The sequence below is a fragment of the Thalassophryne amazonica genome, chromosome 8 (genome assembly GCF_902500255.1).
Source record: "Thalassophryne amazonica chromosome 8, fThaAma1.1, whole genome shotgun sequence".
NCBI lineage: Eukaryota > Metazoa > Chordata > Actinopteri > Batrachoidiformes > Batrachoididae > Thalassophryne > Thalassophryne amazonica.
The window spans coordinates 106593530-106614178 of record NC_047110.1 but is presented as its reverse complement, the minus strand read 5'-3'; the positions used below and the strand labels follow the sequence as shown (position 1 = coordinate 106614178).

The 20649-nt window shown below is 41.6% G+C and overlaps 1 protein-coding gene across 4 annotated transcripts in view; it reads left to right on the top strand.

The window, feature by feature from the left end:
• LOC117516257 (aryl hydrocarbon receptor nuclear translocator-like protein 1) overlaps positions 1 to 20309 on the top strand; it is a 79994-nt gene extending 59685 nt beyond the window's left edge. For 3 of the 4 annotated variants that reach the window (XM_034177186.1, XM_034177185.1, XM_034177188.1), the window contains 10 exons: positions 1142 to 1259; positions 4300 to 4449; positions 7719 to 7965; positions 8215 to 8321; positions 8396 to 8546; positions 9300 to 9379; positions 13751 to 13859; positions 15983 to 16076; positions 17311 to 17404; positions 17635 to 20309. In XM_034177186.1, the coding sequence (XP_034033077.1) occupies positions 1142 to 1259; positions 4300 to 4449; positions 7719 to 7965; positions 8215 to 8321; positions 8396 to 8546; positions 9300 to 9379; positions 13751 to 13859; positions 15983 to 16076; positions 17311 to 17404; positions 17635 to 17792 (1308 nt within the window). In that variant the 3' untranslated portion in view covers positions 17793 to 20309. The remainder of the gene's footprint in view (positions 1 to 1141; positions 1260 to 4299; positions 4450 to 7718; positions 7966 to 8214; positions 8322 to 8395; positions 8547 to 9299; positions 9380 to 13750; positions 13860 to 15982; positions 16077 to 17310; positions 17405 to 17634) is intronic. The other variant, XR_004562344.1, reaches the window with a different exon arrangement.
• The last annotated feature ends 340 nt before the right edge of the window (positions 20310 to 20649 follow it).

The window sequence follows — 20649 nt, the reverse complement described above, 5'->3', positions numbered from 1 at the left end:
TACAGATCCTTGCAATATGGGGCCGTGCATTATCCTGCTGCAACATGAGGTGATGTTCTTGGATGCATGGCACAACAATGGGCCTCAGGATCTCGTCACGGTATCTCTGTGCATTCAAAATGCCATCAATAAAATGCACCTGTGTTCTTCGTCCATAACAGACGCCTGCCCATACCATAACCCCACCGCCACCATGGGCCACTCGATCCACAACATTGACATCAGAAAACCGCTCACCCACACGACGCCACACACGCTGTCTGCCATCTGCCCTGAACAGTGTGAACCGGGATTCATCCGTGAAGAGAACACCTCTCCAACGTGCCAAACGCCAGCGAAAGTGAGCATTTGCCCACTCAAGTCAGTTACGACGACGAACTGGAGTCAGGTCGAGACCCCGATGAGGACGACGAACATGCAGATGAGCTTCCCTGAGATGGTTTCTGACAGTTTGTGCAGAAATTCTTTGGTTATGCAAACCGATTGTTTCAGCAGCTGTCCGAGTGGCTGGTCTCAGACGATCTTGGAGGTGAACATGCTGGATGTGGAGGTCCTGGGCTGGTGTGGTTACATGTGGTCTGCGGTTGTAAGGCTGGATGGATGTACTGCCAAATTCTCTGAAATGCCTTTGGACACGGCTTATGGTAGAGAAATCAACATTCAATACACGAGCAACAGCTCTGGTTGACATTCCTGCTGTCAGCATGCCAACTGCACGCTCCCTCAAATCTTGCGACATCTGTGGCATTGTGCTGTGTGATAAAACTGCACCTTTCAGAGTGGCCTTTTATTGTGGGCAGTCTAAGGCACACCTGTGCACTAATCATGGTGTCTAATCAGCATCTTGATATGGTACACCTGTGAGGTGGGATGGATTATCTCAGCAAAGGAGAAGTGCTCACTATCACAGATTTAGACTGGTTTGTGAACAATATTTTAGGGAAATGGTGATATTGTGTATGTGGAAAAAGTTTTAGATCTTTGAGTTAATCTCATACAAAATGGGAGCAAAACCAAAAGTGTTGCATTTATATTTTTGTTGAGTGTATATTTACAGCATTTTGTGGTAATTCTACATTGTGGATGTGTCTCTACTATCCTCTGGCTGATTTCTTTCTGGCCTTTGTCTTTCCTCTTTCAGAACGACCTGATAGGTCAGAGCCTGTTTGACTACCTTCATCCCAAGGACATCGCCAAGGTCAAAGAACAGCTGTCGTCTTCTGATACAGCCCCCCGCGAGAGGCTGATTGACGCTAAAAGTAAGCTAATGAACTGTCCATTTATACATGTTTCTTGTGTGTTTTATCTCTTTGCTTTTGATACCGTTTATATATATATATATATATATATATATATATATATATATATATAAAAAGAGAGAGAGAGAGAACAATTTCTTCAACATGTATATAAATTCATTTCACACTTATCGTCTGTCTGACCCCGTCTTGTCAACATGATAAAAATCAACCGCATTGTCAGACATCAGTTTATAATTTGCTTACTCGTCACTCTGTTCTTATTTTGTGCATAGGGGCCTTCATACGGTGCATCCGGAAAGTATTCACTTTTTCCATATTTTAGGTTATGGAGTAAATTCAGTTTTCCCTCAAAATTCTATGCACAACACCCCATAATGGCAACATGAAAAAAGTTTGAAATTTTTTCAAATTTATGAAAAAAAAACCCAACAACCCAGAAATCATGTGTCCATAAGTATTCACACCCTTTTCTCAGTACTTTGTTGATGTGCCTTTGGCAGCAATTACAGCCTCAAATCTTCTTGAATATGATTTCACAACTTGGTGCACCTATCTTTGGTCAGTTTGTCCATTCCTCTTTGCAGCACCTCTCAAGCTCCATCAGGTTGGATGGGGAGCGTCAGTGCACAGACATTTTCAGATCTCTCCAGAGATGTTCAGTCAGATTCAGGTCTGGGCTCTGGCTGGGCCATTCAAGGATATTCACAGAGTTGTCCTGAAGCCACTCCTTTGATATCTTGGCTGTGTGCTTGGGGTCATTGTCCTGCTGAAAGATGAACTGTCGCCCCAGTCTGAGGTCAAGAGCGCTCTGGAGCAGGTTTTCATCCAGGATGTCTCTGTACATTGCTGCATAAATCTTTCCCTCAATCCTGACTAGTCTCCCAGTTCCTGATGCTGAAAAACATCCTCACAGCATGATGCTGCCACCACCATGCTTCACTTTTGGGATGGTGCCTGGTTTCCTCCAAACATGATGCCTGACATTCTCACCAAAGAGTTCAATCTTTGTCTCATCAGATCAGAGAAGTTTGTTTCTCCTGGTCTGAGAGTCCTTCAGGTGCCTTTTGTCAAACTCCAGGTGGGCTGCCATGTGCCTTTTACTGAGGAGTGACTTCTGTCTGGCCACTCTACCATACAGGCCTGATTGGTGGATTGCTGCAGAGATGGTTGTCCTTCTGTAAGGTTCTCTTCTCTCCACAGAGGAATGCTGGAGCTATGACAGAGTGACCATCAGGTTCTTGGTCACCTCCCTGACTAAGACCCTTCTCCCCCAATTGCTCAGTTTAGACGGGCGGACAGCTCTAGGAAGAGTCCTGGTGGATCTGAACTTCTTCCATTTAGGGATGATGGAGGCCACTGTGCTCATTAGGACCTTCAAAGCAGCAGAAATGTTTCTGTACCCTTCTCCAGATTTGTGCCTCGAGACAATCCTGTGTCTGAGGTCTACAGACAATTCCTTTGACTTCATACTTGGTTTGTGCTCTGACTGTCAACTGTGGGACCTTATATGTAGACAGGTGTTTGTCTTTCCAAATCATGTCCAGTCAACTGAATTTACCCCAGGTGGACTCCAGTTAAGCTGTGGAAACAAGATGCACCTGAGCTCAATTTCAAGCTTCATGGCAAAGGCTTTGAATACTTATGTACACGTGATTTCTTAGTTTTCATTTTTATTTTTATTTCTTCAAATGAATTGTAATGTCAACAGTTTATATATTTTTAATAAATTTACAAAAATCTCATTTTTAAAAAAAAAAATCATTATGGGGTATTGTTTGAGGGGGTAGAATGGGGTAGACGTTTGAGGGGGAAAAATGGATTTCATCCATTTTGGTTTAAGGTTGTAACAAAAAAATGTGAAAAACGTGACGTGCTGTGAATATTTTTCACGTGCACGGTATTTATTAAACTTGCCATGTCATATTTTATGTAAACCAGCAGGTAACCCTAAATATTCAGATAATCCAGTGATTTATCTATTATGAAAATTATTTATTTCCCCCCCATGTAAGTGTACCTTAAAAAGGAAAAAAAAAAAGCGATCCTTTTATGGCTTTATTTATGTAATTACTGATAGAAAACTTTCAATCTTCAGTGCATCCAGAAAGTATTCACGGCACTTCTCTTTTTCCACATTTTATTTTACAGCCTTATTCACAAATGGTGAACTTGTTTATTCCCTCAAAATTCTACTCACAACACCCCATAATGACAACATGATTTCTTCTTTCTTTTGATCCATTTTGGAATAAAGCAGTAACATAACAAAATGTGGAAAAACTGAAGCACTGTGAATACTTTCTGGATGCACTGTAGAAAATTTCAGTGTGCATTTTGTTTGAAACTCCCTGTAGCAGCAGCCCAGTCAGTTTCCACAGAGCCTAGGACATGCCTGAAAATTTGGTTGTAAATTGTACAGGTTGCTGCTTTGTGAATACATTTTATTTTTGCAAAACAAGCCAGGGAACATATTGCTTTCTTTCATTTGAGACTGGACATATTAATAACCTGGAAAAATGCAGGCCTCTGTGTCTGTGTATTGAAAATTTACAGATTAAACAGTTGTTTTTTTTGTTTTAAATGTAAGTTAATTTTGAACAAAAAAATCAACCCTGTGATTTATAAAATGACTGTCCTGAAACATCTGGGGAAAAAATACCTGGAAAAATGACATCTTAAAGAATGGGAACCCTGTTTGTTATTGAATTAAATGACATTTATTGATGCTCTTTAGCAATAGTTCTTATTCAGTTTCAATGCATCTTTATTGTCTTTGTGCTATTGGGTGATAATTTTGTTTGTGTCTGGGATTGTCGTTCCTAACTGTGCGTTTGGTACCGGTTTTTTAAAAGATCACATGAGAAATTTAAGCGGAGTTCTCCACAAAACAAACAAACAAAAAATAATAATTATTATTTAAATATCACTGCTGCAGATGGTCAGTGAGAACAAATGTTTTAAATCTGAATTTAAAACACTTACCATTCAGTAAATCCACTAACAGTGATTTAAATTGAGATATTTTTTGTATTTGCAGCTGGTCTTCCGGTGAAGACTGACATCACACCGGGTCCATCTCGACTCTGTTCTGGAGCCAGAAGGTCATTTTTCTGCAGGATGAAGTGCAATCGGCCTTCTGTTAAAGTGGAGGATAAAGACTTTCCTTCCACCTGCTCAAAGAAAAAAGGTACTGCTGTTAACCTGAAAAACAAACTCAAAATAATGCAGGTTCTCAGGCGGCTTTTTGTCCAGGTTGTCTTGGTCGCCGTGCAAAAAGAGTTCTTATCAAAGCCAACCCCTCGCTGTTTCTGCTCGTCTGTTTTTAGTCATGTCATTATTTAGACCAGGAATCACATTTTCAGTTGGTGCTGGAATAAAGAGGGGGGGTTACCCTCTTTAAGTAAAATTATTAAAGTCCAATAACTGATGTTAAAATCATTTTTATTATCAACATACAAAAAAGTAAGTCTCTTCACTTCCTATTTCTTCCTCTTGGCGGTCACAACAGCAGATCCAACGTGGCTGAGCATGTTGATTTGGCAGAAATTTTACACTGGATGCCCTTCCTAACACAACTTCACATTACATGGAGAATCGGGCAGGGGTGGGCATGGCCCCCGGGAGCCTCTGTGGAGGGTCGTACATAGAGAAATGTCCCACGTGGTCAAAATGTCGTACCTGACGCTCTCCCACAATGCAAGTGTTGCTTCTCGTTGGAGTCTTGAGGTTGCTCAAGTCTTCATGGTCCTGTGCTTCCTGTCATGCTGCATGGTTTACAGATTTAATTGAAGTTATATGTTGTTAGCAAAACTCTTTTTGTGTTCAGAGAGTTTTTTTTTGTGTGTATGTTTTTGTTGTTGTTTCTTTCTCTCCTTTTGCATGTCTGTTGATAAACGGTCTGACGGGCTGCGTGTTGCTCTGCTCGGTGCATGATGGGAGGAAGTGGAGTGTAAACTGTCACTGGACTCAGAGGAACATTTGCAGGCTGTTCAAGCACAATCATGCAATCACACCCCACCCCCACTGGTCACGTCCCTGTTGGTATTAAATATTTTAGTGTCCCAGTGAATATTTTCCACAGATGTTGTGTATATGCACCTTCTGTGGTTGTTAATGGAGAAAATAGTTTCCTCTGCCAGCTCTAGTGACTTTGTCCCCTATATGTTTTAGGGATGCACTGATTCACATATTTTCACTTCCGATCCAGTCCCGATACCTGAATTTAGAAATCTGCTGATAGAGATATTATTCCGATACCAGAGCTCTGTTTGCTTTATTATTATTATTATTGTTGATTTTATGAGGAATTTTCTATTCCCAGTTATATATGCGCCATGATAAAGTGGTGTAGAGGAGGATTTTCTTAAAAAGAAGACCTGAAAGTTCATCTACAATTTGCCAGAAGGTACATCTTAGATGCAAGCCAAGATCTGATGTTTTGATGAAAGAACTAGGTACTTTTATTATTATTATTTTTTGGTGGTTTCTTGTGGCATTTTGGAAATGTGGAAATACACTCCTTCTTCGAAACAGTACATGTATGTAATTTTTGGGGCACCCCTGTCAAAATAATCAAATCAATCAAGTCTTCATTGATGAAAAATGACAAGTCTTGAAAAAAAGCAGACTTTATAGAGAAGACATCCCCCCCAAATTTCAGTGGCGCTTTATTGACATCGCAAACAACGTTTACATTATCAATCATTGTCAATCAAGTCTTGATTGATGAAAAATGGCAGGTCTTGGAAAAAAGCAGACTTTATAGAGAAGACAGCACACTCTCTGTCTCTCTCCCGTTCTCTGTCTGTCTCTCTCTTTTAATTCAATTTCAGTGGAGCTTTATTGACATCGGAAACAACGCTTACATTATCAATCATTGTCAATCAAGTCTTGATTGATGAAAAATGGCAGGTCTTGGAAAAAAAGAGAGAAGAGAAGACAGCACTCTCTCTCTCTCTCTTTTAATTCAATTTCAATGGAGCTCTATTGTCATTGGAAACATAACACTTACATTTTCAAAGCAAGTTACATAGAGCAAAAAATAAAAATTATGTCCTCTCTCTCCCTCTAAGAAATTACCTCTTTAGAATGCTGAAACGTGCATTTCCAAAATACCACAAAACCTTAAATATAAGTACTTAATTTTCTCATGTTTGAAGTCGGTCTGGGTAAATCGTTGGACCCTTTCTCCCGTTAAGTCAGAGTGACCAGCGTTATTGCTCTGACTGAAACTGCAGGCACCCCCCCCCCCCCAATCACATTTGTTTGGTAACAGGATTACGGAAAGAATCAACCTGAAATACACTCTTTTTTTTTTTTTTTTTTTTTTTTTTTGCTCTACGTTGGTGGAAATATTTGGTTGTAAAAACAGCCCTTTACATGTTCGTGACACACACGATGCAGAACAGAGAATTAGCAGCTGATTCATTTTTAGTATCATAAATCACTTATGCAAAAAACGGCCCTTTCACAGACATCTGTGCAAACTAATTCATGATGTTGTGGAACTTGGTACAACACCAGCTTTTATCTAGAACAGGGGTGGGCAACTTGTTTCAGAAAGGGCCAAGAGGGGGGCAGGTTTTCTTTGCAGCCACTGTCTCCACCAGGTGATTTCACTGATTAATATCACTTTGAGTAGATGGAATCAGTTAATCAGTGAAATCACCTGTAAGTAAGTCAACCTTTTGCTTGGTGGGGGGAGACTTGTGTCTCCCCTCCCATACTGTTTCTTGATACCAGGTTGGCTGGTAAGAAGGGTATGTTGTACAGAAACAGACTTGGTGCAAAGCAAAGGAGAGCAAAATATGTTTTTAAAACTTGCTTTGCTGCAGAACTGATGCTGGCTGTTAATTGCTGAGCGCTGGCCGATCGGTGCGCGCTATTGAACCCTGGCATTGCGGCTCTTTAGAAAGTGGGTTTGGTTCTGCTGGAGGTTTCTTCCTGTTAAAAGGGAGTTTTTCCTTCCCACTGTTGCCAAGTGCTTGCTCACAGGGGGTCGTTTTGACCGTTGGGGTTTTTCCGTAATTATTGTATGGCCTTGCCTTACAATATAAGGCGCCTTGGGGCAACTGTTTGTTGTGATTTGGCGCTATATAAATAAAATTGATTGATTGATTGACAGTCACTTGATGATAAACTTTCTTACTTTTGTAGTGAAAATCTTGACTTGTTTCACTGCATCAGGTTGGGAGGAAAGTCCTTAAACCATGTTACTTTCTTGTTTTAATGATCTTTCTCAGTGTGTTGAGGTGGTGAGGAAGGTTTCCCCCCTCCTCTTTTGAAATTAATGTTAAACTTTTGAGTAGCTTTAAAAAAAAAAGAAGTTTTGACTGAGTCTTACTGCAGTTTTACAACTTCCAGTCTGATCAGCCAGTCAGAGCTCGTCTGATATAAAACCTGTAGACGACTTCCTTTCCTGTTATAACCGCGCTTTGTTTTCTATCTGCATTACAGTGGACCGAAAGAGCTTCTGCACCATCCACAGTACGGGCTACTTGAAGAGCTGGCCGCCCACCAAGATGGGTCTCGACGAGGACAACGAGCCCGACAATGAGGGGTGCAACCTGAGCTGCCTGGTGGCCATTGGCAGGCTGCACCCCCACATCGTCCCCCAATCCAGCCTGGCTGATATCAGGGTGAAGCCCACAGAGTACGTCTCCCGGCACGCCATCGACGGCAAATTTGTCTTTGTTGACCAGAGGTGAGACTTGTTGGTCTGTTGGTGTATTTAGACCAAGTTTTCATGGCTTAAAGATAAAGTTTGTGTCTAATAGAGAAATACTGAATGATACCTGGCATCTTTCTATTATGTTAATGTACTTTATATCACAACGTTAAACCATGTAGTCCAACGCAGCAGATCAAAATGCAAAGTTCTGCTACATCTTTGTTTTACATAATAAAAATCAGAGGCTCTGAAGTCCTTCGTTCTGTTTCTCTGACTCCTCAGAGCCACAGCCATCCTGGCGTATCTGCCCCAGGAGCTGCTGGGAACTTCGTTCTATGAATATTTCCACCAAGACGACATCGGCCACCTTGCGGAGTGCCACAGACAAGGTGCGTCCCACAAACAGACGGCTGGTGCGTGGTGTGTTTGAGCTCGCCTGATGCGCTGATGCTTTTGTCCACAGTGCTGCAGATGAGAGAAAAGATCAGCACCAACTGTTACAAATTTAAGATCAAAGACGGCTCCTTCATCACACTGAGGAGCCGATGGTTCAGCTTCATGAACCCTTGGACCAAGGAAGTGGAGTACATTGTCTCCACCAACACTGTGGTTTCGTAAGTATTTAAAAATAACAATAAATGATCACCCTGAAGTTGTTTGAGGCAGATTCTTCATAAATATCTTCTTAAATTTTTTAATGAGTTTTCATTGCTCCATACTGTTGGAAATATTTTAGTTTTTATCCCTTGCTGGCCGAAGGCCCAACAAGGGATTATGTCATGGTGATATCTGTCCATCCTTCCCTCTCTCCCTCCCCAAAAGGGTATAAGCGTTCTAAAATCAACTGTCACACTTTTAGGAGGAATTTTGTGAAACTTGGTACAAGTCCTTGTTATAGGTTGGTAATCCACATATTTTCATATTGTTCCAGTTGGGCTCATTTTACTACAGTTATGGCTCTTGATTAACAAATCTAGACCCTGCCAGTTCCATGCTTTGGTGCCTGCATCCTGAAATCAACTCCTCTCACATTTGTAGTGGGAATTTCTTGTACCTTGGTACAAATCCTTGTTATAGGTTGATAATATGCATATTGTAATATTGTACAAGATTGACACATTTTACCAGAGTTATGGCCCTTGATTAACAAACCTGCCAGTTTCATGAGTGGGTGCCTGCATTCTGAAAGCAACTTATCTCACATCTTTAAGAGGAATTTCGGGAAACTTGGTACAATTCCTTGAAATGTTATCAGAATGTAGCGAGCAGAATGTAGCAAGCACTTGTACCAGTATTTGCCAGCAGGGGATATTGTGCTCTCAAAGCACTCTTGTTCCTCATTTCTACATTTGCTGTTATCACTGCAGGTGTCCTGTGATGGAAGGATCAGACTACCCTCAGTCCGCTGCCTCACCACAGAGCATGGACAGCGTTCTCACGTCAGAAGGTAAAATACTGTCATCACAGTAGCATCTCTTCAGGCAACCAATCAGTTGGAGCAAAACTTGCCACTCTCATGGAAGGAGAAGCTAGTTTTTGTCACCTTTTACAGTCAGCTCACATGTCATATAAAATCTTACACAATAGAAAAAAGTAAGTAAAAAAGTACTCCTGCTGAGGGTGAGTCCTTTTATTTTTGTACACATTATAACCTAGTTGTTAGCTGAATCACAGAGAAAGAGGGATAAAAATAAATCACGCAGGGACCCAGTTCACCAACCTTAAACAACAACAAAAAAAAAACTTAAAATGGTTACATTTTATAAGTTGGGGAAAACAAAAAACAGAAAGCCACATTTCATCACCATTTCAGCAAAATGTCAAGACTTTGGCCTGACTTTGGCTGAGCTCCTGATACCAGGAAAGATCCAAAATTTGTAAAGATGTGAAAAAATAAATGATTACCCACGAAAACAGAAAGGGATACACTAAATTTAACAATCTCCATGATGACGCAAGGACATTGTGCCATTGCTTAGGGAGAGCCCTGGACTGTTGATGTGTTTAAAAACGCAAAAGTACTTTTTATCTGATTACTTGATTAATCGCCAGAATAATCGATAAAATAATCGATAGCTGCAGCCTTAATGCAGGTCCACCTTGAATTTGCTGTGGTGACCCTGAGTGCAAACAAGGGAGCAACCAAAGTGTCTTACTTACATTACTAGTGTCACATGTGCATCAGGGGGCCATGTCTCTGCCATACCCACGTTTGTTTAGCTCATAAAAATAGTGAATACATCAAGCGCAGAAGTTGCCATAGTAGCAGTTTTTTTGGTTGACAACGAATTCCTATGAGTTTGAGTCACAACGGAAAGATCTGCACCAAGATTCCAACATCAATATTGTTGAGGGGGAGGAGACTCAAGACTGTGAAAATCCATTTGAGAATAACATTGATTACTTGTTTGGTGCGTGTTGCCATTGACGTGATGGTCGATCCCATTGTAAATGGACTACATTTATATAGTGCTTTTTCCATCTGCATCAGACGCTCAAAGCGCTTTCCAATAATGCCTCACATTCACCCCTATGTCAGGGTGCAACTAGTGGATTAAGGACCTTGCCCAAGGGCCTTAGTGATTTTCTGGTCAGGCTGGGATTTGAACCAAGGATCTTCTTGCCTCAAGTTCAACGCTTAACCACTAGACCATCGTCTCCCCACTTTTCTTGTCTTAAACTTCAAATGAAAGTTTAGACGATGAAGGCAAACCATGTGTATGCACGCAACAGTGGTGATCTGCAGGCGAGTTACTCTGATCAGATGCCACGTTAAATTTTCAGCGTTCCTGTCTTTTTGCAGTGATAAGAACAAACCAGATTACAGGCTGTGCCGATATATTAATAATACAAGATTCAAGATTATCGATCAGGGCTTCATACTGTAGTGTTCAGAATAATAGTAGTGCTATGTGACTAAAAAGATTAATCCAGGTTTTGAGTATATTTCTTATTGTTACATGGGAAACAATGCACCAGTAGATTCAGTAGATTGTCACAAATCTAACAAGACCAAGCATTCATGATATGCACACTCTTAAGGCTATGAAATTTGGCTATTTAGTAAAAAAAAAAGTAGAAAAGGGGGTGTTTACAATAATAGTAGTGTGGCATTCAGTCAGTGAGTTCGTCAATTTTGTGGAACAAACAGGTGTGAATCAGGTGTCCCCTATTTAAGGATGAAGCCAGCACCTGTTGAACATGCTTTTCTGTTTGAAAGCCTGAGCAAAATGGGACGTTCAAGACATTGTTCAGAAGAATAGCGTAGTTTGATTAAAAAGTTAATTGGAGAGGGGAAAACTTATACGCAGGTGCAAAAAATTATAGGCTGTTCATCTTCAATGATCTCCAATGCTTTAAAATGGGCACAAAAAACCAGAGACACGTGGAAGAAAACGGAAAACAACCATCAAAATGATAGAAGAATAACCAGAATGGCAAAGGCTCACCCATTGATCAGCTCCAGGATGATCAAAGACAGTCTGGAGTTACCTGTAAGTGCTGTGACAGTTAGAAGACGCCTGTGTGATGCTAATTTATTTGCAAGAATCCCCCGCAAAGTCCCTCTGTTAAATAAAAGACGTGCAGAAGAGGTTACAATTTGCCAAAGAACACATCAACTGGCCTAAAGAGAAATGGAGGAATATTTTGTGGACTGATGAGAGTAAAATTGTTCTTTTTGGGTCCAAGGGCCGCAGACAGTTTGTGAGACGGCCCCCAAACTCTGAATTCAAGCCACAGTTCACAGTGAAGACAGTGAAGCATGGTGGTGCAAGCATCATGATATGGGCATGTTTCTCCTACTATGGTGTTGGGCCTATATATCACATACCAGGTATCATGGATCAGTTTGGAAATGTCAAAATACTTGAAGAGGTCATGTTGCCTTATGCTGAAGAGGACATGCCCTTGAAATGGGTGTTTCAACAAGACAATGACCTCAAGCACACTAGTAAACGAGCAAAATCTTGGTTCCAAACCAACAAAATTAATGCCTTGCAGATGTGAAGAAATCATGAAAAACTGTGGTTATACAACTAAATACTAGTTTAGTGATTCACAGGATTGTTAAAAAAGCAGTTTGAACATAAGTTTTGAGTTTGTAGCATCAACAGCAGATGCTACTATTATTGTGAACACCCCCTTTTCTACTTTTTTTTTTTTTTTTTTTTTAACTAATAGCCCAATTTCATAGTCTTAAGAGTGTGCATATCATGAATGCTTGGTCTTGTTGGATTTGTGAGAATCTACTGAATCTACTGGTGCATTGTTTCCCATGTAACAATAAGAAATACGAGGTGTCTTATAAAACTAACCGGCAGTTTTATAATAAAAAAAAACTATATGGATTTGAATGACGTGCAATTACACCAATCATGCTTGAACCCTCGTGCGCATGCGTGAGTTTTTTCACACGTGTCGGTGATGTCATTTCCCTGTGGGCAGGCTTTGAGTGAGCACTGGTCCAGCCCTCTCGGCTGAATTCCTTTGTTTGAGACGCTGCTCGAGACGGCGCGCGTTGCTTTATCAAACTTTTTTCGGGACCTGTGAGGGATATCCGAGTGGACACTATTCGAGAAATTCAGCTGGTTTTCGGTGAAAAGTTTAACGGCTGATGAGAGATTATGGGGTGTTTCTGTCGCTTTAAGGACTTCCCACGGTGCGGGACGTCGCGCAGCGCTCCCAGGCGACGTCGTCTGGCTGTTTCGAGCTGAAATCATCCTAATTTAAGGCTCTGTTGACCCAGGACGTCGTGAGAGAACAGAGAAGATTCAGAAGAGGCTGGCATGAGGAGTTTATGCGGACATTCCACTGTTAAAGGTCATTTTGTAATGAAAGAACGTGCACGCAAATTCGCCGAGTCGTTTCCGTGATGACGCCGCAAATCTGTGTGTGCCGCGACAGGAAAAACACCTCCGTGTTGAAAACCATTGGTAAAATTCAGGCGGCTTTGGATGGCTTTCAACAAGTGAGTAACTGAGAAATTGTTTAACAGTTGGGCATGTTCCAACTTGCCCGTTAAGTTTTCAAACGGAGGTGTTTTTCCTGTCGCGACCCCCCCGCGGTCGGGTGCGGCCCGACATGCGACTCTGCCCGCACATTCTTTCATTACAAAATGACCTTTAACAGTGGAATGTCCGCATAAACTCCTCATGCCGACTTCTTCTGAAAGTTCTCTGTTCTCTGACGACTTAATGGGTGAACAGAGCCTGAAATGTGGAAGTTTTCAACTTGAAACAGCGAGATGACGCTGCCTCAGAGCGCAGATCGCCGTCAGGCGCCGTGGACCGTCCTTAAAGCGACACTACCAGACCAAAATCTCTCATCAGCCGTTAAAATTTTTACCGAAAACCAGCTGAATTTATCGAATGGTGTCCACTCAGTTGTGCCTTACAGTTTTTTAAAAAATTTTTATCAAACAAAGCAGCAGTCTGAGCCATTCCTAAACAATGAAAAAATCGAGAGGGTGGGCGACTCCTCACTCAGACTGCCCACAGGCGAATGACGTAACCGACAGGCGTGAAAAAACTCTCGCATGCCCACGAGGGTTCAAGCATGTCTGATGTAATCACACGTGATTCAAATCCATATGGTTTTTGAAAAAAATAAGGTTGGATACTTTTCTAATAGACCTCGTATACTCAAAACCTGGATTAATCTTTTTGGTCATATATCACTACTATTATTCTAAACACTACTGTACCTGCTCGCAGACTTGAAGCCAAATTATTCATACTTTAAAGATTGGTGCCATGAACTATTCCTTTTAAAAGAAATACATACCAATTGTATGTTTGTTAATTTGTTGTTTGTGCAGGTGGAGGAAGGCGGGCACTGCAGGCGGTGCCTGGCATTCCTGGTGGGACACGGGCAGGAGCTGGAAAGATCGGCCGTATGATTGCAGACGAAGTGATGGAGATCCAGAGGTGAGTTTGAGCAACATCACAGCAGCTCAACATGAACGCTTAAACTAGTCGAGCTTATATGTGATTGATGGTAGTTTAATGCCAAATGTGGTTTGTGTTGGATGTAAGGCTGCAGAATAAAATGGTGCAAAAAAGTGGGATTTGAGCATTGACACGCCTCAGATCAGATCTGTCCCACCTCAGTCAACCTGAACCTGCTCTTAGAGTGATGATGTCAGGTTTAAGTATAAATGAGTCCTTTAGATGGACTAAATGACAAGTATGGGTGCATCTTTAAAAAAAAAAGTGTTTTTGTTTGTTTTTGTGTCTGTTATTCCAGTAAGTGAAAATTTTATGTTGTAGACTCATTGCATATAAACTACACTCAACAAAAATATAAATGCAACACTTTTGGTTTTGCTCCCATTTTATATGAGATGAACTCAACGATCTAAAACTTTTTCCACATACACAATATCACCATTTCCCTCAAATACTGTGCACAAACCAGTCTAAATCTGTGATAGTGAGCACTTCTCCTTTGCTGAGATAATCCATCCCACCTCACAGGTGTGCCATATCAAGATGCTGATTAGACACCATGATTAGTGCACAGGTGTGCCTTAGATTGCCCACAATAAAAGGCCACTCTGAAAGGTGCAGTTTTATCACACAGCACAATGCCACAGATGTCGCAAGATTTGAGGGAGCGTGCAATTGGCATGCTGACAGCAGGAATGTCAACCAGAACTGTTGCTCGTGTATTGAATGTTCATTTCTCTACCATAAGCCGTCTCCAAAGGCGTTTCAGAGAATTTGGCAGTACATCCAACCAGCCTCACAACCACAGACCACGTGTAACCACACCAGCCCAGGACCTCCACATCCAGCATGTTCACCTCCAAGATCGTCTGAGACCAGCCACTCGGACAGCTGCTGGAACAATCGGTTTGCATAACCAAAGAATTTCTGCACAAACTGTCAGAAACTGTCTCAGGGAAGCTCATCTGCATGCTCGTCGTCCTCATCGGGGTCTCGACCTGACTCCAGTTCGTCGTCGTAACCGATTTGAGTGGGCAAATGCTCACATTCGCTGCTGTTTGGCACTTTGGAGAGGTGTTCTCTTCACGGATGATGCAAAGGAGATGTGTTGCACTGCATGAGGCAAATGGTGGTCACACCAGATACTGACTGGTATCCCCCCCCCAATAAAACAAAACTGCACCTTTCAGAGTGGCCTTTTATTGTGGGCAGTCTAAGGCACACCTGTGCACTAATCATGGTGTCTAATCAGCATCTTGATATGGCACACCTGTGAGGTGGGATGGATTATCTCAGCAAAGGAGAAGTGCTCACTATCACAGATTTAGACTGGTTTGTGCACAGTATTTGAGGGAAATGGTGATATTGTGTATGTGGAAAAAGTTTTAGATCGTTGAGTTCATCTCATACAAAATGGGAGCAAAACCAAAAGTGTTGCGTTTATATTTTTGTTGAGTATATAAAATGTTTTACAGAATGTTTTTAAATGTTTATTTTAGTTTGGATAATTATGGCCTAGAGCTTAACATAAATAAATAAAAATTAAATAAATAGTTTCTTTTTGGGGTGGTGGTGGGGGGGGGGGACACACACAACATATATCAAAATAATATAATTTCTCATAAAATCAATCCAAAAAAAAAAAGGTTTCAGAAATTATTATAATTAGTAATTTCTCTTAATAATAATATTGAACATTTTAAGAATATGTACATTTTTTTGGAGACATACCTGTGGACAGGCTGGACCAGGCACGACATGATGGCGGGGGTGGGGTGGGGGGGGTGACTGGAATGATTTTGGAAAAGGAAATCTGTCAGTGCAGGAATTCCACCTCAGATCTGAACCTTCCAGATGAACTTGAGCTCAGCTGATTGAACCGCGTGGCGCCAGAACTGTACCAGGTGTCTTTACTGAAAGTTACATGCTGGTGCTTGTTGCCATGGTAACACTGATGCTTGTCAGTGCATCTTTGTGTTTCTCTCTTATTCTTGTCATCTGACTTCGGATGTTGTGACCCACTGATTCACAAATGAGATCAAAACTGAACTCTGTGTGAAGCCTGTTTCAGATGCATTACACCCTCTGTCTCTGTTGATCAGGATTCGAGGCTCCTCCCCCTCCAGCTGTGGGTCAAGCCCTCTGAACATCACCAGCACGCCGCCGCCTGACACCTGCTCACCCGGTGGCAAGAAGGTAACGCGCCCGTGTGCATGTTCTTCTCTGTCCACTTTATGCATAGAGGCTTCAGCAAACTAAACTGAAAGTAAGACCCTTCGGCTGCTCCCTTATTTTCACTCAGGGTCTCCACAGCAGATCGAAAGTGGATCTGCATGTTGATTTGGCACAATTTTTTTATTTTTTATTTATTTATTTTGGATAGATGCCCTTCCTGAAAAAACTCCACATTACATGGAGAAATGTGGCAGGGGTGGGGTTTGAACTGGGAACCTTCCACATTGAAACCAAGTGCACTAACCACTTGGCCACCACCCCTGTCTCCAGCATCTTAAACTTCTGTGCAGAGAAAAGGTTTTCTCTCAAATTTTGTTTGCAAATTTGTTAACCATTACACTATTTGTTTTATCTCACACCTGCTGCTAGGGGGCGCTAAGTGTTAAGTAGCTGAAAATGGCCAGTGAAGTCAAAGTTGAGAGTTTTTTCATTGAATTCTATAATTAATTTAAAATTTCAGCAGATCTGAGAATAGTTAATTTGATTTGAGGCGGTATTTGAGAACAAAACATTATTTGAAGCCCCACACATATATTTTATTTTGAAATTTTAACCTTTGGTTTAACTGGGTGAGTCCCATTGAGATTGAGATCTCTTTTACAAGAGACCTGGACAGTTATATAGTTTCCAATTCACCTAGCCTGCATGTCTTTGGATGTGGGAGGAAACCGGAGCACTCGGAGGAACCCATGTAAACACAGGGAGTATATATATAGACGTAAATTATAACCGTGTCTCATCAGCATCGGACTTGAGGTTTTCACCAAGTTTAAAGTGGTTGATTATTTTTGTGTAACGGTTGAAAATTTATATGAATGAATAAATAAATAGATAATATAACTGTTTTGTGACTGAGATAGTTTTAGTTTGATTTGTCTTTAAGATATGATTTTAATCACTTGCACAAATATTTATTCTGTCTAAAAGTGACTCACGGTATTGTGCAACAAGAGCGAAACTATGGGTAATAAATGTGTAATGAGTGGGATTGTGGGTAATAAATGTGTAGCAAGGGTGGGATTGTGGGTAGTGACTAAGAGGAGTGAGATTATGGGTAGTAGCTTTCTCTCAAAAAACAAAAAAAAAAACAATAAAACGGGGCTTGTGCATGCTGTCGTTTTTAGTGTTTGTATGGAGATGAGTTGACCTGAAACTGATCTGCTTTTTTCTTTTTTCCTTTGTTTTTTATGTGTAGATTCAGAACGGAGGCACGCCTGAACTGCCGAGCACTGGGATCATTCCCGGACTGGATTCTGTGGGTTATCCGTACTCCAACCAGTCCATCATGAGTGAGTTAAAGAAGCAGGAAAAACATAAACACTTAATAACCATCAATGAATCACATTTTCTATCCAGAAAATCACAAATCTCAATAAGCACGCACACAAACGCAACTGCTCCCCCTGGTGGAGGCTATGTAACAACAAAAACTGACCATCGCATATTTAACCTTTCTGCTTTTATTTTTTTATTAATTTTTTTTTCCCTCTTCACCTTTATTGTTCCGTCTTCTGCCCAGGTGAGAACTCGCACCTGAGTATTGACATCATGGACGAACCCGGGTCCAGCAGCCCCAGTAATGACGAGGCGGCCATGGCGGTCATCATGTCACTGCTGGAGGCGGACGCCGGCCTGGGTGGGCCCGTGGACTTCAGCGACCTCCCTTGGCCTTTGTGAGATCTGATACTCTCTGGAGCCACCGGCAGAAAGAGTTTGGCCCGGCTGCCTCTCCACAATCCACTGCAAACACTGTCCATCTTAACAAACCAGTCCAGGATCACGGTTTCAAACTTCAGTGCATCTTCGTTTGTGAGAGGCGTTATTTTGCAAACCCGTAACGGCGTGTTTTCATCACATACGATGGCGTCTCTCACGGCAACACGTGATGGACGTTTACATTAAAATCCTAAAGCCGTGTCTTAAGGTGGCTGTCTGAGAGGGGCAGGATGTGATGTCACACAGTCGGCTCCTCGATGCCGATTGGATGGTCACAAACTGGACAATGTTGATGGCAGAATGGAACGCGGCTTTAAGTTTATTTAATTAAGAGAAAATAATAATTTTGCAGTGTTTGTTGAACATTATGACTGAATTTTGTCAAACGGCGGTTCTGCTTCCCGTTTGACCGGGTCAGTGACCCAGAACAAACGCAGGAGTCCTACGCTATTCCAGGACCATGGATGTTGTGCGGTGTTGGCGCAGTGGGAGGAGACATTCAGTTTCTCCCGCCTGCTTGGAAAAGTCCGTTCACAACCAGTAGGAGCCACCAGATCTGAGACGAAAAATGTTCCTGATTTGTTTGGCCCTCAAAGGAAAAAACCCAAACCACTTCCTGTTTGATGAAATCTCAAGTTTAAGTTTCTCATTTCCTCCGCGTTACTCTGAGCTCACGTCTGTGAAGTGAGATGCATTTAAAAAAAAAAAAAAAAAATCTTGAGAATGTCGTATGTTCATGCAATTAAGATAAAATTGCAAGAACGAGCTGGTGCGCTGTTGTTTAAAACGGTTGGCAGGTTCTTTTGCACGTTTTTGCTGTGCGAAGTGTTTAAAAAGTAACGGAGGAAGCGACGTAAACGCTGCGATTTGTGCAGAAGCAGAGTTATCTCTTCTATCCTCACAAAAAGCCGGGAAACGTTCTTCACTGCCATTTTCCTGAGGTCTGCACCACCTACAGGTGAACTGGTGCTGTTAGTGTCATTATCATTCACATGCAAACACATTCTCCTGGACTCTTGCATGGTGTCCACACGAAGCCCTTAGAGACGGCTGAGCGGGGACCGTCGTCACTACCTGAGCTTGAATTTTGTCCAAGAAGTCTTTCAGCTGGAGTCTTTGGAACTCGTTGCGTTGTCGGAAGCTAAAAATACCTCTGAGATGAATTCTACTGCAGCAACTAATGACTTATTTTTACAGTCCTGCAGCTACTCTAGAACTTTGGACTCTTTAGAACTTCACACAGATGTACTGTGGCCACATGAAACCTTCAATGCAAACTACCTTTTGAGTCTGAGGGCTACTTCTAGACGGGTCGAGTGTCGAAACGGATAAACGTAAGATGATGAAGAGATGAGAAGCCAGCAGAATCCACGGCGATAGAACTAATCCTTGAAAAGTGAGACTACAGGGTCAGGAGGGAACACGAGTCTGCTAGGTTTCCTCCACCATGGTTAACTTCCTCAACATAAGCTGTTAAGCTCACCTCCAAAGTCTCTCGCGTGTGGGGTGCCACTTTTGGGCAGCATCAAAGTCATCTTTGTGTCGGGCGCCGCTTTTGGGCACCTCCAAAGTCGCCCCCACATGCGCTGCCGCTTTTGGGCAGCATCCAAGTCACCCCATGTCTGGAGCCGCTTTTGGGCAGCCAATAGTCAGCTTGATCAGAGGTTGGTGGATCAATAATCTTACTGGAAAATTCATTTTCTTCAGTGTGCAGATTCTCCAGAATGCACCTGGAAAGTAACTCCATGTCTAATTATTTTTTTAATTGTCGGGGGCTGTCCTTACAAGAATCAAGTTTCAAGTTATGAGAACAAAATCTTTGAGCGTGGCGGCAAAGATGTAAAGTTGCAAGAATAAAGTTTGGAACATTGGACGCCACAAGTATTAAACATTTGACTTATTTTTTATTTTCTTGCCAAACTTGATTTTCATGAATGTAATCTCGTATAATTGCAACTTTATTCGCATGTCTTTTTTTTTTTAGCTTATGAAAAGTTTGCATCAACAACTCATGCCCATAAGAGATAATTTTGTGAATACATATTTAATACCTCTTACAGGACAGACAATATAAATTTTAGTTATTACTTTGGAGTCCAAGTAGCACTGCACATTATCCCCTCCCTCTCTGAGCACTTTTGTTTTTTTAAAGTCACTTTTACAGCATCCTGTTTAAAAAAAAAAAAAAGACAACTTTGCAGGATGCAGAATGGTCCACACTGTAACAGAAGCGTTAGGCTCCGCCCCGTCCTCTGATCATCCTGAGTTTTCTCCATCTTACCCATTTTAGTGGTTCTGTCTGTTTCTATGCTTCACACTACGTGTTGCCCCTGTTATCCCTCCCCCCACTAAAAAAAATGTATCAAATCTTTAAATATTATCATGTTAAGAGTATACTTTATGCAAATATCTATGATGAGTGTATTGTATGTATCAGCAGTGAAATATTTTTAAAATAAAATTGTTTCTGTTATTGTGGACTGGATGTGTTCATGTGATGCACTTTGGAAACCTCCTGATTGTTTCATCTTCTCGGGGGCGTCTTGATCCCTGGAGCATTCCCCACTGTCGTGTTTCACAGCCTTTGCGATTCACGATTGAAGAATTAGCTACAAGAACCCTGGCAGAAATGTCTAACGTCCCAGGAGCTGACCCAACGTGACAGTACAGGGTGCACAGCCAGGGTCGGAAACATTTAGGGATCGACACTTTTGTTTTTGCCAGCCTACCGCTGCATATTCATAAACCCCCTTTTTGACATATGGCCAGACCAAGAACACCCTCCGAGGGGGAATGTTAAAATTAATAATACTGTAAA